Source organism: Lathyrus oleraceus, chromosome 5 (assembly GCF_024323335.1).
Source record: "Lathyrus oleraceus cultivar Zhongwan6 chromosome 5, CAAS_Psat_ZW6_1.0, whole genome shotgun sequence".
Classification (NCBI taxonomy): Eukaryota; Viridiplantae; Streptophyta; class Magnoliopsida; order Fabales; family Fabaceae; genus Lathyrus; species Lathyrus oleraceus.
The window spans coordinates 529,050,652-529,068,436 of record NC_066583.1 but is presented as its reverse complement, the minus strand read 5'-3'; the positions used below and the strand labels follow the sequence as shown (position 1 = coordinate 529,068,436).

The window sequence follows — 17,785 nt, the reverse complement described above, 5'->3', positions numbered from 1 at the left end:
ATGTATATAATCAAATCAAATAATCAAAGAATGAAATAATGGAGCATTAAACAAGGCATGGGAAATATGATCATGTTAAACAATCAAGCAATGGTAAGCATGGATGAAAGAAACAAGTATTACTGATAACAGATGAATCAGACAGATGAAAAGATGCACACAAAGGGTCCACTGAAATAATTAAATCAAGAAATGAAGTAAGGATCAGATAAAATCAAGATAAAAGGCCTCTAATACATGGCATATGAGATGAACAAGGGAGGATCAAAAGATCTCTTCAATTGCTATAAGCAATCCCTAAATCAAACATTGATTATAAAGAAGTCAACTGAAAATTCAAGCCAACTTAATAAATATCAAATAAATAGAAAATTAATCAAGAAAATTATGAAAAATTAAACTAAGTAAGGTGGGGTCAGGACATCATCATCCCCAAAAAAGATTTTAAAAATAATGAAAATTAGTACATGAATTAATTGAAATAAAACAGAAGTCAAACCAAAAGTCAATCAACGAAGCTAGGTTAAAAATAAATCAAGAATAAATTAAAAATGTGAAATAAAAATCCAAGAAAAGGTCAGGTTGACCATGGGGCAGTGGTCAACCTTCATCCCAAAAATCAGAAGCTAAAAATAATTTTAAGTTATAAAAATAAAATCAAGAATCAAATGTATGCTAAAATGGACCACTTAGAATGAATAATTAAAATGAAATATTAATACTAAATAAATGTGAAAACAAAAATTAAATAAACTTAAATAAAGCATCAAGAAATATGGAAAATATTTTTGGATATTTTTATGAACAAATAAAATATTTTATATTAATTAAAATCAAAACAGAAATAAATTGGGAATAAAAAAATGAACATGAAAAGAGGGGGTGCATTAGCATTTTGACTGAACTGGGAAATAGGTTATGCACTGATGGGCCATAAACGCAGGGTGCTGAAATCAAACAGTGGAAGGGCCCATGATCCAAAACACAAATAAACCAGGGCGTGACAAATTAAATGAACATTTTATTTAAAAAATCATGTGAACCTTATGTCAAATTGGTCACTTCCATTTAAGTTACTAAAAGACAAAAAACCATGGACGGACACGATTAAAACATAAACGCTGGATCCAATGGCTCTCAAGACGACATGTGGTCGTCTTCTTCCTTGAGCCAAACCCTAGCCATGCTCATGCAAGAAAACGCAGGAAAACAGTGTGTTTTTCTCAACTTCAACTCAAAAATACGCATACTATAATGCATCAAAAATCATGAAACAAAACCCAGATCTCAAGTACAAAATGCAAGGATTAACAGGGTAACTTGTTTTAGGTGAGATGGTAGCTTATTCATGGAGAAAAGTTGACAACAAAGTGTCAACATGAACACGGGCATGAGCAGAAAATCAACAACATAAATCAACACCATGAACAATGCCTCGTACTGAGGACTTTAAAAGCAAGCATAAGCATATGATTAGCATGGTAATGAAACAAGCATGATACTGAGCACAAATGTATCAACAAAATGGCTATGGAAATGGAGCAAGAGTATTACCTAGTGGAAGTCTAGTCCACTGCTTCTTGACTGTGGAGAGACTAGAAGAGAATGTTGCTTTCTTGGTGCTTCAAGAACTTCACTTCAAGAACTTGCTGAGAAATAAAATCTGACTTCTAATGAACCTTGCCTTTGCTTGCTCGAAAATCCAATGCCTCCTTTCATGTTTAGGGTTTCTTGTCTTAAATATTGTGGGTCAAATACCTTAATGGGCTCTGAAATGATCTGTTTTGGGGTGAGCAAGTGATGCACGTTAGTGGCAATTTGGTGAGGTGTAATAGGAAAGAGGGCATGTGAGGCTAGGGTTTTGCATGACAAGGCCAATGTTTCTTATTTTGGCAAGGCTTATAGGTGAATGGACAAAATGATGTATGGAAAAATAAGGAAAAAAAACATTGGCTGTGGAGGTGCATTTGTGCAGCATACATGGTCTGGCAGCAAGCAAGGAATCAACTCAAAGGGGTGACTTTGTGGCAACATAACTTGATGAGCAAACCACCAATTGATGAGATAATGCAAACAGTAGAAAGATATCATGGAGTATGGCATGTTTCATGTTGAGCATGGGTGGAAATAATGAATGGAAGAAGATGAAAAATGGACCTCAAGATCATGCCACACCATTGCAGGATTGGTTGGGCAAGTTAGGCATAAAATCTGCCTAGAAATTTCAAGTCATGGTGCCAACTTTAAGTGAGTGTATCTCTCAAACCATGGATCCAAATGAGATGAATCCAAAGGGAGGTGAAATAAGACATGACAAGGTATAATTGTTGTGAAGAAAATATTTTCAATTGGTGCCTTGAAGTGCAAGAAAACTGGCCAAGAAGTTTTGACAAACTTTAAAGATCTCTAGACTTAGAAATGTTTCGAAGTATCCTAAAAATATGCCCTACTTTGACCAAGCATAACGTTCTCAATTTTGATCCAAATGGAGCAAACTTTATATTTATAGAAAGCTTGGAACAAGAGGAACAACTTTCATGTTGGAGAAATTTTCAAATGGAGCTTTTATCTTGACAGAAAATGGGCTTAAAGTGAGTGCAAAAATCATAAAAACTTGCCCAAAATGGAAAGTCAACCATTTCCAAATTAAGTAACTTTTCCAATTCCTAATTAAATGACAAATCCATGATCCAAACTTGATCAAATTTCACAAGTAAGCTCCCCTAGGCATGAATTTCCAAACTTGATCAAACTTCGAATTTTTTCATGATTTTTTGCATGCTTGTTAAACACAATATAAGCATCAGTCCCACAAAAATTAAAAAAAATTCGACGTCGTATGAATTTTTTATGATTTTTCTAAGTGTCGGCTTTATGCGGACGGAAAACAACGGAATCCTAGTCGCAAACACAAATTTTGAGCCGATTTTTTGCATGATCTTTCCTCAATACATATAGAAAGGATCTATAAATTTTCGGAGTATTTCGAACAACCTCGATTTTTCGACCAAAACAAAGTGGTCCATAGGCCATAGGCCACGTGCCACGGGACGAGAGGCGGGAACATCAAAATTTGGCCTAGACAATGAATTTTGATGCCAATTTTTGCATGGACGTCTATTCCACCAAATGTTGAGGGACTGCAAAGTTTCGGAGCATTTCGAATAATCCCCGACTTCCAATCGGAACAAATCGTCGAAACGCCGCGTGCCACGGGACGAGAGGCGGGAGCGACAACACCTTGGCCTAGACAAAGAATTTTGATGCCAATTTTTGCATGGATGCCTATTCCACCAAAGGTTGAGGGACTGCAAAGTTTTGGAGCATTTCGAATAATCCTCGACTTTCGATCGAAACTAATCGTCGAAACGCCGCGTGCCACCGGACGAGAGGCGGGAGCGACAACACCTTGACCTAGATAACTAATTTTGATGCCAATTTTTGCATGGACGTCTATTCCACCAAGTTTTGAGGGACTATAAATTTTCAGAACATTTCAAACAATCCTCGACTTTCGACCGAGGCTAGTCGTCGATACGGAACGGGCCATGGGACGAGAGAGGCGGGAGCACCAAAATCTTGGCCTACACAACGAATTTTGATCCCAATTTTTGCATGGACATCTATTCTAACAAATTTTGAGGGTCTGTAAAGTTTCGGAGCATTTCGAAGAATCCTCGTTTTTGAGACCGCACCTAGTGGTCTATAGGCTATAGGTCACGGGACGAGAGGGGCGGGAGCGAGAAAAACTTGGCCTGCACAACGAATTTGCACCCTCATTTTTGCATGGACGTCTAATCCAACATATGTTGAGGGACTGTAAAGTTTTTGAGCATTTCGAAAAATCCTCGATTTTGAGATCGCGCCTAGTGGTCCATAGGCCACGGGCCACGGGACGAGAGGCGGGAGCGACAAAAACTTGGCCTACACAACGAATTTGTATCCCAGTTTTTGCATGGACATCTAATCCAACAAATGTTCAGTGACTATAAAGTTTCATAGAATTTCGAACAATCCTCGATTTTGAGATCCCACCTAGTGGTCCATAGGCCACGGGACGAGAGAGGCGGGAGCGACAAAATCTTGGCCTACACAACGAATTTGCACCCCAATTTTTGGATGGACGTCTAGTCCAACAAATTTTGAGGGACTGTAAAGTTTTGGAGCATTTCGAAAAATCCTCGATTTTGAGACCGCGCCTAGTGCTCCATAGGCCACGGGCCACGGGACGAGAGAGGCGGGAGCGACAAAAACTTGGCCTACACAACGAATTTGTATCCCAATTTTTGCATGGACGACTAATCCAACAAATGTTAAGGGAATATAAAGTTTCGTAGCATTTCGAACAATCCTCGATTTTGAGACAAAACCTAGTGGTCCATATGCCACGGGACGAGAGGGGCGGGAGCGACAAAAACTTGGCCTACACAACAAATTTGCACCCTCATTTTTGCATGGATGTCTAATCCAACATATGTTGAGGGACTGTAAAGTTTCTTAGCAGTTCGAACAATCCTCGATTTGTCGACCGCACCTAGTGGTCCATAGGCCACGGACCACGGGACGAGAGAGACGGGAGCAACAGAAACTTGGTCTACACAACGAATTTGCACCCCAATTTTTGCATGGACGTCTACTCCAATAAGTGTTGAGGGAATGTAAAGTTTTGGAGCATTTCGAACAATCCTCGATTTTGAGACCGCACCTAGTGGTCCGTAGGCCACGGGACACGGGACGAGAGAGGCGGGAGCGACAAAAACTTGGCTTACACAACGAATTTGCACCCCAATTTTTGCATGGACGACTAATCCAACAAATGTTTAGGGAATGTAAAGTTTCATAGCATTTCGAACAATCCTCGATTTTGAGACCGCACCTAGTGGTCCATAGGCCACGGGACGAGAGGCGGAAGCGACAAAAACTTGGTCTGCACATAAAATAATCTTGGAAAATGGATAAATATTGAAGAAGTTATAGAGTTTAGACCAAAGGCATGACATACTTACAAATTAGGTCAAACCAACTTGTACCCCTTTGTGCAAACTTGATTTTTTCTTGCATTTCAAGCCACCGTGATGATAGAATAAGCATCTCTTGATGAAGACTTGGTTAGGGCTTGAGTGATCTTGAATATATCTTGAAGATTGAGTGATGTGTCATGGAAATAAACACATGAACCACATTTGAATCACATGGAGCAAAATTGCATTTCCCTTGACCAAAGACCATTGTCTTGCCTTGGTTTGGAGCATAATCGCCTATATACACCACAAGAACAAACAAGTACCATCTCTTATTGAAGGTAGGGTTAGTTGATAAGAAAAATAAATATGAAACCCTAATGTTAAGATACAAATCGACAATGTGGCCATGCTTGTGATCTCATGACCAAATGCAATGGTCATGCATGATATGATATGATATGCAAAAAAGGAAAAAGGGAGGGAAAATTTTGGGTATGACCGTTGCCCATATTTAGTTATCTTAGACCTGAACGTGTGAATTACATTAGCTTTTTGGGTGTTCAAGTGGAAGAGGAGTAAATACAAAAATGTCCAAAAATTTGCCCGGGATAAAAAGATAAATTGGTTGATTTTATCTCTGGGGATATACTGAAATATTCCGTTGGGGAGATAGATCAGGTGCAAAATGAATGGTTGATATGCATGATGTATGATTGCAATGTGAGATTTTTTTCTCGTGAAATATAGACTTTGACTTGTTGGTATCCACACCAGGGAATCTGCAAGGAAGAGCTTTCGAGTTACCACTACTGGTGGGGAAAATCCTGCTGGCTAAGGACTACCATCTGGCTCCACTAGGGAAGAATGATGCATGACCTGATGGAGCAGTAGTTGAAAAATAATCGTATGACAAGTGTTTACTGTAGACTACTGATAATCCATTGGGGAGTTTTCAACAATCAAATCAATGCATAGAGTTTTCCTTTCGATTTCAATTTTTATTATTCTCAAATTTTTATGGCATTATGCAATCAAGATTGGTAGTTCTTTTGCAAACAAAATGCAGAAAAATAAAAAAGATAAGAAGTTACTGAATAACGATTAAATTTTATTGACTGAGGAAATTTTGTACATGTAGGGTGTGTACAAGGATGAAAAAATCCTTAAAGAGGAAATTGAAAAACAAATTAAATGAAAATGGGAAATTTGTTTGATTTTCCACTGATCACAACATTGGTTGTCATTCGATGTAGCATTGTGCCCTAATACTTTGCTTATGTTGACGGTGATTGGACTAATATGATGCCATTTGAGGTCAAGCTGAGGGTGAGAATGTGCTCAAAAGACAACGTTAAGATATAGTCAAATGCCTTTATCTCTAACTTTTGCGTGAAATTTTTTATACTTTTGTCCACCGGGATGTCATTTTTGCATAAGTCGCCCTTTCGAGTTTTCAACTTAGCGGACTTATATATATTTTTGTTTAATACCTAACTTTTGCATGGACATTTCCTTTTTTTGGATCTATCGGGATAGTCATTTTTGCTTAGATTTATTCTAACGAATGTCAATTTAGCGGGCTTTTCATTCATTTTTTCCAGGCGTAATATTTTTTGACTATATCCAAGTTCACCGACATTGACAAGTAATCCCCATCCATGATGTTGAGAATGAGAGCCCCTCATGAGAAGGCCTTTTTTACAACAAAGGGTCCCTCATAGTTGGGAGTCCACTTGCCCTGAGGATCCGAGTGTATAGGAGAAAAAAATCCAATATACCCACTGAATTTGAAGCCCTCCTAATTCTATCTTATTTTCTTATTTTTATTATTTATTTGTATTTTAAAGTTAGTCATTTAGTGGTTTTTTAAATTGTGTATAGGTGTTAATTAATTTAATTAATTGTTAGCTAGTTACAAAATCTATCCTTTTTTTATTCAATTTAAAACAAAAGTTTTTTCATTTTAATTCTAATTTTAAATTAGTTGGTTAATGATAAAGAATGATGGATATTATTTCCCTTTATTTTATAAGTTCAAACAACCAATCATAATCCTTCTTCTTATTTAAATTCAATTTAAAAATATATAAAAAAACATTCCTTCTTATATTCAAATTAATAAAATAAATACAAAATAAGATTTTTTTTCTCAACTTGTAAATAATTCACATCCGTGCATATCATCAAACTACTTTTATAAGTTAAATTAAATAAATATTTTTTGCAAATGGGAGGTGGATACACATCCACCATTTCCCTGAGTAACTAATTAGTTAGTGCTCTCTACATTGATCGATTACTTAGAAGAAAAAACACTTAAAATCAAACACCACTCATCAAACTTTTGTGTGCCCTTGTGCACCATTTTAAAAATCTTTTTCATAAAAGGATAGTTCAAGTTATTTCCAACGCGAAACAAAAACAAGCACTTAAGCCTCCATCGTGCGAGCATACAACTCGATGTTTGAACGCAAGAATGACTTAAATTCTATCATATAAAAGCAACCAACACACAAACTTTTTTTTACAAACTACGATGCTCTGGTTTTCTCATTGCAAAATGAGAATACGTAGGCACAAAGTTTTGAAACCTTGGTGAGCACAATAATTAAAAAAACTTTTCCCATTGTAAATAATTTATTTTTGTAAACACTCAAATAAAATAAAATAAAATAAATATACCCTTAACAAATAATCAACCTTAGAGCTTTAGGAGGTTCACGTTGAGTATAATGGATGTGAGCGGTATTAATAGTTTCCCCTTGCATAACTGACTCCTGAACCCTAATTTGGTTACGATGACCATTTTATCCTTTTCTTTCCCTTACGATTTTATCGTCATTTCCCTTTTCTTATGAATAAATAAAGAATAGTGACGACTCTGTTAGTCCATCCGTGAGTGTTCAATGCGCTTCGTGAGATCATATTCTTTGAGATGCGACAGCTGGCGACTCTACTGAGGAATTTCCCTAAAGATAGTTAAGCCTACCATTTAGTTCTAGGCTTGTTTGTTTTGTTTGTTTATTTGTTTCATTTTTATCTTATTTCTTTATTTTGATTTATTGTTTTGTTTTATTTCTTTATTATTTCATACCTTTGTTCTCCCCTAAATATAAATCCATGTGTCTACAAATCACACTACTCAATTGATCATAAAGGTATCAATATTAGTAATGTTCAAATTGTGATGATAGCAATTGGATCCTCAATATTGATTTTTGTTTTACTAGTAATAATAACTCTAAGGTGTCTTCTTGGAAAGGAATCACATATGGAGTCCGATCTAAATCAATGGTATTATATTGATGGAGGAGATGGAAGGATTGGACTTAGACATGTTCATAATTCAACATCTCAGGTAAGTCATTCTCCCTTAAGAAACGAGTGTTACAGGCTATAGAGAATCTAAGTGATCAGTATATTATTGGTAGAGGAACACATGGTATTGTGTATAAAGCTATGATTGGTCAACAATTTTATGTTGTAAAGAAGTTTGAATTTGGACGAAACAAGTAAAAACGGTTAAATATCATGCACAACGAAATTGAAATCCTTGAGATCTTTAGACATCGAAAACTAATCTAATCTGATGGCGACCAGATTGTGTATATTTTGATGGTTATCTCTTGAAAAACATGAATGCACATTCAGTTTATGATAGAGATATGTCCCACATCATTTTTTTCATAAACAATTTTAGTGTTTATAAAAGTCAACGATGCATTACTCAATGTCTTCTTGGGCAAGTTTGAAAAAGATGTTGTTATGAATTGGGCTTAGGCCCAGTAATTCTTTTAAAAAATTTAAATAATTAATTTCTAAAAATATTAATTAAAACAATTAATTATTAATTTATTCTAGAAATATATTAATTTATAAATTATCCTAATCATCAATGATATATCATTCAAAATTATTTTTTATCCGAATCATCAATGCCACGTATGCAAAAGACCATAAAAATCCAAAGACCATCAAAGTTAAGGGACCATAGTTGTTGGTTTTGTAATAGGGGGATCAATTGTTTAAAACACCCAAATTAAGGGGATCAAAAGTGCATTTAAGCTTTTTTTTCACAATCAAAAGTATATGCTAGGGGTTAAGTGATGGTATGTCAAATGAGAGGGAGATTTTGGAAAGTGAACGACGCATTGTAGCCACTATTAGTTCAATTATTTATTTGTTCAATTTATGTTTGACCCAAAAAAGAGGTGACGTGGATTGCAAAATGGATGTCCTCTTCTTTCAGCACTTATTAACTTATATATGCTAGGGTTTTCTATTTTTATTAAATATCCAACATGCCCTTAATGAGTGAAAATAGTGTAAAAATAGTTACAAATAAATAAAATAAAATAAAATAAAATAAATCTAAATAATCAAAATTAACTCGAAACAAAAACATTGAAAATTATATTTGCTTATTTCGAACATTTTCACAAAAAAAATGAACTCAAAATGAATCAAAGTTGGGCGCAAAAATGCTTAAAAAATTAAACTGAATGCATCAAAATGATCAACACGAAGTAAGCTTCTCGAAAACACACATGTTTTGATCAAATTTTGAAATAAAAAGTGATTGGTTAAAAGGCTCAGGATGATCAAAATGCGACCAAAATAGTAGTCGAAAAATAAAACGAACGCGCCATGTTAAACTACGTGAATTGTATGTTGGGGAAGTTTTTCACTAGAGAGCATTGGCCATTGTGGGACTTCTTCTTTTAGAGAAACACCTTTGTGAGACACACACCACAAATTCACCCAAAACCTTAAGGTGATATATGGGTGGGTTCTCTCATTTATAAATGCTCAAGTCTCCACATTTCCAACCAATATGGGACTATTACCTACACTACTCACACTTGATACATTCTTAGCACTCCCCGTCAAGTGTGAGTCCACAATGCTCCCCCTCAAGTGAAAGTTCTTCTTACTTCCACAAAATCTTCTACCGCATGAAATGTTTCTTATTCACCATACTGGCGCTGTTAACACTCTTCAACGAAACGTTTCTTATTCACCATAATGGCGCCGTTGACTTTCGATACAAGTAAGTCGGTCCCTTTCTTGAACCAAAGGCTCATGATACCATTTATTGGGGGAGTTTTTCATTAGGGAGCATTGAACATTGCGGGACTTCTTCTTTTAGAGCAACACCTTTATGAGACAAACACCACATATTCATCTAAAATCTTAAGGTGATAGGTGCATGAGTTCTCTCATTTATAAATGCTCAAGTCTCCATATTTCCAACCAATGTGGGACTATTACCCACACTTCTCACACTTGATACATTGTCAACATTGTAGGTTAATAAAATTGACGTCTGTAAGCTCGATTTTAAAATTTCCGCCCGCTAATTTCACATACATTTGAGAATCAGGTCAATCGATCTGTCTGTAAATCCGAAAGTTTATTCTGGTCGATATTTTAGGCATTACGCAGAATGTAATGCATGTTATATTATATAGATGATGTGAATGTCATGATAAAGGTGTCAATTTATTGAAGGAAGGGAAAAATTGGGGTATGACAGGTGAATTGTGAGCTTCTTCCAATATCACCCTTCTCAACTCTGAATCAATTGACACAGATAACCTCTAATTGAACAAAAGGACTCCATCCATGGGTTGGGTGAAGCCTAGATGATTAGCTCTAGCTTGTAACTCGACATCCATTAACTGAATTTGGCTTATTCTTCCTCTCAGGTCACATGTGATATTCAAGTTACTAACCAAGAGAAAATATGAAGAGAAATGAGGTTTCTCTTTAGTTTAAGTTTTATAATACCATTATAACATATTGATTTTCCCTTGCACATGGAACCTTATTACTAATGATCGACACTCACTTTAATCAAGTGATTAGAGTTAGGTTAGGACAACTAATTCTGCATCAATTAACAAATTAGACACTAAGCATAATTAGGAAGAGAATATGGGTGTTACAAATAATAATAATAATAATAATAATAATAATAATAATAATAATAATAATAATAATAATAATAATAAAAATATCAATTAACCAATTTTAATATGAAATATTTACGCGGATAAATTTTTACCATAATTAAATAAAATGACGATTATAAATTTTTGTTTTCAAAATTAGAATAATTAATTTCCCATGAAATTCATGTGTTTTAATTTATAATATAGATAGGGAAAAAATCATAGCCTTTAGACGACATATCAAACATCTTATTTATCTAATCTCACTAATTTTCGATAATTGTATATCAAACGCCTAACTCCACTTAACAAAAATTATTTGTCAAAATATATAATTTCAATGTTTGGTTTTTAATGAAATTCATGAAATCAAAGAACAAGAACACAAATGGGTTATGATAAATTTATACAAAATAGACTTGAGTTGCAAGTTTTACTGATCAAAGAATGATTTAGATCGATAGATAGATAAGAAATAATACTTATGTTATGCTCCACATCAACAAACAATATCAATTTTAGTTAACTTTAGATATTTGTATGGCTTTTTCAGTATTAAAGAATTTTAATTCAAGTTCTAGTCTCAACTACTAATTTAGATGAACAAAAATTAGAATTAGAATTATGTTTATAGACTAAATCTACGTTTTTAGAAGATAAAAGTTTCAAATTCAAATTTCTTGAAGAGCATATGTTTGGTATGGCGTTAGTTATGTTAAACGTGCACCTAAAGTAATATTTTGGTGGAAACATATTGGTTATGTTAAACGTGCATCTGAAATGATATTTTGGTGAAAATAAATTGTGCTATTCAAGCAAAAACTACATATAAAATAGTTCTCCAAAACTAAATCCACAACAAATGTAATACCACACTAAACATTCACTTAGTCATGCATTTAACTAATTATATATTATTTTTTTTGTTTATTACTTTCATAATACTCCTTTTTTCTTACCATAAAATGTAATTAAGTTAAAGTATAACATCGTATTGGTAACTAAAAAATGTAAATAATTTTTTCCCAAATCAATTTGATTTTTAATTCCCAATTCACTATCCTCTAGGCATTGATTTTGTGATAATATTAGTTTCACCTTGATTAGTATATATACTTTACTATTAAATTTCCGTACAACAAATCGGAAGTTTGGTTAACCATTTAAAAAATTTCATTTGGAAAAAAATTTCATCTCTGCAGTGATAAATATTATTATTATTATTATTATTATTATTATTATTATTATTATTATTATTATTATTATTATTATTATTATTATTATTATTATTATTATTATTATTATCAATATCTCAATTTTTATTATTCATAATTCATGAACTACACATAAAGAGAGACAAAACTATAATTGTGACATATGTTTAAGGATTAAGGAAATTTGAATAGAGTATATATTCTCTTTTTAAATTTGCCATAAATCATAGAAGTCTCATGTACCATTGTATTATTAACCTCCTTATCCTCATTTGCTTTCACCACCTCTTCCATTTTCATTATCGTCTCGTCTACTTCCACCACCAAACCCATGGCCACTACCTCCACAACCATAATTTCCTCCGTTACTGCTACCACTTCCACCACCATAATCTCCTCCACTACCAGTGCATTTACCACCATTTGTTCCACCACCATAATCTCCCCATTTACCACCACCTTCTCCACTTCCACCACTAGCTCCACCACCATAATCTCTTATGTTACCACTTCAACCTCCACTTCCACCGCCATAATCTCCTCCACTATCACCGCCTTTGCCACCATCATAATCACCTCCACTTCCACTTCCTTTACTACCATCCACTCCACCACCATAATCTCCTCCTTTACCCCACCTTCCCCATATCCTCCTCCACTTCCACCACCACAATCTCCTTCTTTACCGTTGTATTTACAATCACCACTTCTTCCACCACCACAATCTCCCCCACTTTCACTTCCTTTACCAGCACCATTTGTTGCACCACCATAATCTCCTCCACTACCACTGCATTTACCATCATATTCTCTTCCTTTTCAACTTCCACTTCCTCCACCACCATAATCATCTCCATCACTACCACTTCCACCTCCTTTTTCCCCATCTCTCCCTATTCCACCTCTACTACCTCCTCCTTGACTGCCATCGCCACCAATAACACCAAATCCGCTATCACCATACTCTCCACCTCCTTTTTCCTTACAGTTTCCATCATGAAGTGGCTCCAAAATCATTTTTGTTCCACCTAAAGTTGCAAAGTTTTACACAATTGACTTAATTAATCAAGATTCATATTACTTATCAATCCCATTAAAATAAAACATATAAAAAATTTACCTTTTTCATGCTTGTAACATTCCTTAAGCTCTTCATAGACACTTATCTTTGCACCTTCATCAACATCATGAATAATTAAGTTATTGTAACAACAAAATTTAATCATACGCCAAATATATTCATGGGGGAGTGGTTATAAAAATTCATCATATGGATGTTTTTTTCTAAAATCTTTTATCAGTTTCATGCACACATTTAATTCACCAAAATCTTAAACAAAGTTGATAAACAAATAAATTTATGATGATTTCAAGGTTCATACTTGGTGGATCAGGATTCGGCTCATCAGCCACCACTGCAGAGATGAGAATCACACCCGTCAAAAGTATGAGACAAACAAAAGATTTGAAATTCATCATTGTAAATAAATAAACATAAAACAAAAAGATACTTGAAAAAAGGATGGAAGAAAATGTTCTTACAACACTCTTATTTATAGTGCCTCAAAAGTATTATCAAAAATTAAATGCTATTAATAATATAGGGCCTTATCATTAACACTATTTTTTTGTCACCATATTAAAATTAAGTTTCATCCAATTTTGTTGAAGAAGATATGAAAAATGACACATAAAAAGGCATCTAAGTTAGGATTGATGACAAAAAGAAAGTTAAAGAATTAATGAAAATTGCAACTTGCTTAGGAAGAAAAATAAAATGAGATTACAAAGTTGAGTAGGGCGGTGGCAATGTTTTTTTTAAAAAAAATTATATTACTATCTTGCTAAGAAAAATTAGTTACAACCTTGATTAATTTTTATTTTTAATTCTCACTTTTTTTAAAAACATTATGTGAGGACTAGTCAATTGATAATGCTAATATTATTAGATTAGACGTTTTTATTTGTCATTTCGTATACATATTAAAAAGAAGAATATATTTAATGTGTTTATTATAAGAAATTTTATTAAAATATTTTTTATTTAAATTAAATAAGTATATGATATTTATCAATACTTTTTTAGTCTTATATTTTTTGTTTGGTTTTAATCATCACAATTATATGTCATTTTTGTTTTTGATCTTGCAAAATTAATTTAGATTAATCTCTGATATGTGTAGGTAATATGTATTTAAGTCTTTCTGATAATAACATTATAGAACTAAAACTAAATATGCTACCTACAAAAGCTATACTACAAAAGCTATACAACAAAATAACAATGATTTAAAACTAAATGACATATATTTCTAAGAATTAAAACTAAATAAAAGAAATTATATATTTGTAGAGACTGAATCTATTTTTATTTTTTTTATAGATAGATGCATCTCCCTCGTACTTTTTATCTTCTATTTTTTCCTATTGAATTAAGAGCATTCTGACATCAAGGGAATAACTAAACATCTCAATTATGTTGGCACTACTAGCTACCCTTGTCCTTTGTCCATAGCTCAAATAAAAATAAAATGAAAATTATGTACATGAGACCACTATACCAAAACCCCGAACAAAAGGAATAGTAAAAATTACTCTATGAAAAATGGTAATAGGGAAGACATAACTTATCCTTCATAAAGGTATTTCGTTAATTAGAATCACCGGTTCTGCAGCAAAGATGAAATCAGAACTATAAGAATTCAAATAATTCTTCAAGGATAGATGATGTTAATCACTAATAAGGTCCAGAAATACGTTAAATACATAAAAACTTATTAACTTATTTTACAAGCAATCATGACAAAAAAAACCCAATTTACCTATAAAAAGCATTAGAACAACTTTTTGGATTTTTCTAGTATGTATTAATCAAAAACATGTAAAAAGAACTGGAAAATCATAAATCATAGCATAAAGGCCTAGCAAAAACAAAGTCCCAACAAAGTTTCAGCCAAGACGGGCTCGATGAGTCATGACTATTGGCACGCTTAACAAACTTAAGAAGCTAGAATACTTCAATGCTAAGTTACTTCGTGGTGAAGGAAGGGTTTCTTCGTTGATCGAGGGATAGCGGTGCTCCCAATGCCGGAGGGGGAATATGGCCAACTGTAGCCCTAACTAGGAGTTGCTTACCTTAAAAGAAAAGCAGGCTCGCTGGTCGAAAGGACAATGCGCCCATCGAAACTCTTGTTTCATCAATAATAAATAGGGGTTCCCAATTAAATTTTAGGGGAGTTTCGGTGGATTGAGGTAGTATAGAATTGGAGTAGGTTCACATTGGTCTCCAACATGAGAATAAGAGTGGGAGATTTAAGGCATGAACGTTGCTCAGGTGATATGGCAGATAAAATTCAAAGATTATCTTTGCGGGATTATCGAAACAACTACGATGAGTAAGCGTAGCTAAAAATATCTTTGTTGGATATAGATGTAGTCATTATGTTCCAGTACTGAATAGTTCATGGAGTTCTATGTAAGTTTATTCAAGATTTAATATTGATGGATCTTTGTTATTAATTTATGATTTAGATTTGCTACCTAAAACTTGTTTTCATGGTGTGACTTGACATTCTAAAGGTGTTGGTCATTGTCATACCCAAAACTTTGACCCCATTTACTTTATCCATCTCAGTCTTTTAAAATCATAGTTTCCATTAGGGTAGGTCTGGTGCATGAGTGCCTTGTGTCACTCTCAGTTCACCTGAGTTATCATCTGATGCCATGTTCCGTCTAAGTCATTCATGAGTAAGTCATACGGTCAACTCGAATGACCTAAAAGTCAAAGGAGGACAATTTTGACTTTTATCCTCTTTTTTAAGTTTACTAGCACATAAAGAGTTTTTAATTTTTGTTGCTAATATTACTATTTTTGGTCATTGTGATTATTTAGCAAAATTAGTAACTTTATTATTAAGTATTAAGTATTATTTAGATTATTATTAAGTATTATCATTAAATCATTATCTATTATTATTATTATTTATTATTATTGGGTAGAGTGCCTTTTTATTTTTCTCTTTATAAACTTATCATATTTTTAATATTAAGTAGAGTGCCATTGATTCTCACACCCTCCAGTGTTGCTTAAAGTCCAATAACCCCACTGAATTTGAACCCCCTCCCAATTCTATTTTATTTTCTTATTTCTTATTCTATTTATTATTTATTTGTATTTTTAAGTTAGTCATTTAGTGTGTTTTTAATTGTGCTTAGGTGTTAATTAATTTAATTAATTGTTAGCTAGTTACAAAAACTATCCTTTTTTATTTAATTTAAAACAAAAAAAATTCATTTTAATTTAAAGTTTATATTAGTTGGTTAATGATGAAGAATGATGAATAATATTTCCCTTTATTTTATAAGTTCAAACAACCAATCATAATCCTTCTTCTTATTCAAATTCTATTTTTAAAAAATATATAAAACATTCCTTCTTATATTCAAATTAATAAAATAAATAGAAAATAAGATTTTTTTCTCAACTTGTAAATAATTCATATTTGTACATATCATCAAACTACTTTTATAAGTTAAATTAAATCAATCTTTTTTGCAAATCGAAGGTGGATACACATCCATCATGTCCCTAAGCAATTGATTGGTTAGCGCTCTCTGCATCGATTGATTACTTAGAACTAAAACAATTAAAATCAAACCTTTTATGTGCCCTGGTACACCATTCCAAAAATATTTTTCATAAAAGGATAGTTCAAGTTATTTTCAACACGAAACAAAAACAAGCGCTTAAGCCTCTATCGTGCGAGCATACAAGCCGAGGTTTGCACGCAAAAATGACTTAACTTATATTATATAAAAGCAACTAACACACAAACTTTTTTTTTGAACTACGATGCTTTGATTTTCTCATTGCACAATGAAAATACGTAGACACGAAGTTTTGGAACCTTGGCGAGCATAATAACTAAAAAACCTTTTTCCATTGTAAATAATTTATTTTTCTAAATACTCGAATAAAAATAAAATAAAATAAATAGGACCTTAACAAATAATCAACCTTATAAATTTAGGAGGTTCCCGTTGAGTACAGCGGATGTGAGGGGTGTTAATACCTTCCCCTTGCATAACCGACTCCCAAACCCTATTTTGGTTGCGATGAACATCTTATCCTTTTATTGCCCTTACAATTTTATTGTCATTTTCCCTTTTCTTAGGAATAAATAGAGAACAGTGTTGACTCTGCCAGTCCATCCGCGAGTGTTCTATGTGCTTCACGAGATCATATTTTTTTATATGCGACAACTGACGACTCTACTAGGGAATATCCCTAAAGAGAGTTAAACCTACTATTTAGTTCTAGGGCTGCTTGTTTTGTTTGTTTATTTTTTTTATTTTTATATTATTTATTTGTTTTGCTTTATTTATTGATTTTATTTCTTTATTATTTCATACCTTTCTTCTCCCCTAAATCTAAATCCATGTGTCTCCAAATCACACTACTCAACTGATCATAAAGGTATCCATATTAGTAATGTTCAAATTGTGATGATATCAATTGGATCCTCAATATCAATTGTGATGATATCAATTGGATCCTCAATATTAGTAATGGTAATTATAGTTCAAAGGTGTCTTCTTGGAAAGGAATCAGATATGGAGTCTAATCTAAATCAATGGTATTATATTGATGGAG

At 33.3% G+C, this 17,785-nt stretch overlaps 2 protein-coding genes across 2 annotated transcripts; both read right to left on the bottom strand.

The window, feature by feature from the left end:
• Nucleotides 1–12,400: 12,400 nt before the first annotated feature.
• Nucleotides 12,401–12,935, bottom strand: LOC127081837 (glycine-rich RNA-binding protein 10-like). Its single transcript, XM_051022065.1, has 2 exons — nt 12,766–12,935; nt 12,401–12,608 (listed from the first exon to the last, which is right to left on the bottom strand). The coding sequence occupies exons 1-2, from the start codon at nt 12,933–12,935 to the stop codon at nt 12,401–12,403; spliced, it is 378 nt and encodes a 125-aa protein (XP_050878022.1).
• A 16-nt stretch (nt 12,936–12,951) lies between these two features.
• LOC127081836 (glycine-rich cell wall structural protein 1.0) lies at nt 12,952–17,572 on the bottom strand. Its single transcript, XM_051022064.1, has 3 exons — nt 17,545–17,572; nt 13,253–13,306; nt 12,952–13,160 (listed from the first exon to the last, which is right to left on the bottom strand). Exons 1-3 carry the CDS (start codon nt 17,570–17,572, stop codon nt 12,952–12,954), a joined length of 291 nt encoding a protein of 96 aa, XP_050878021.1.
• Nucleotides 17,573–17,785: the final 213 nt, after the last annotated feature.

What these genes read in the sequence shown, in the direction of transcription:
- LOC127081837 (XM_051022065.1), bottom strand. Translation starts at nt 12,935, where the DNA reads ATGGTAAATGCAGTGGTAGTGGAGGAGATTATGGTGGTGCAACAAATG. An exon ending in GAGGATATGGGGAAGGTGGG is followed by an intron (nt 12,609 to 12,765) that starts GTAAAGGAGGAG and finishes TGGTGGAGCTAG; the next exon opens with TGGTGGAAGTGGAGAAGGTG.
- LOC127081836 (XM_051022064.1), bottom strand. Translation starts at nt 17,572, where the DNA reads ATGGATTTAGATTTAGGGGAGAAGAAAG. An exon ending in AGATTTAGGGGAGAAGAAAG is followed by an intron (nt 13,307 to 17,544) that starts GTATGAAATAAT and finishes ATGTTGATGAAG; the next exon opens with GTGCAAAGATAAGTGTCTAT. An exon ending in ATGTTACAAGCATGAAAAAG is followed by an intron (nt 13,161 to 13,252) that starts GTAAATTTTTTA and finishes TTGCAACTTTAG; the next exon opens with GTGGAACAAAAATGATTTTG.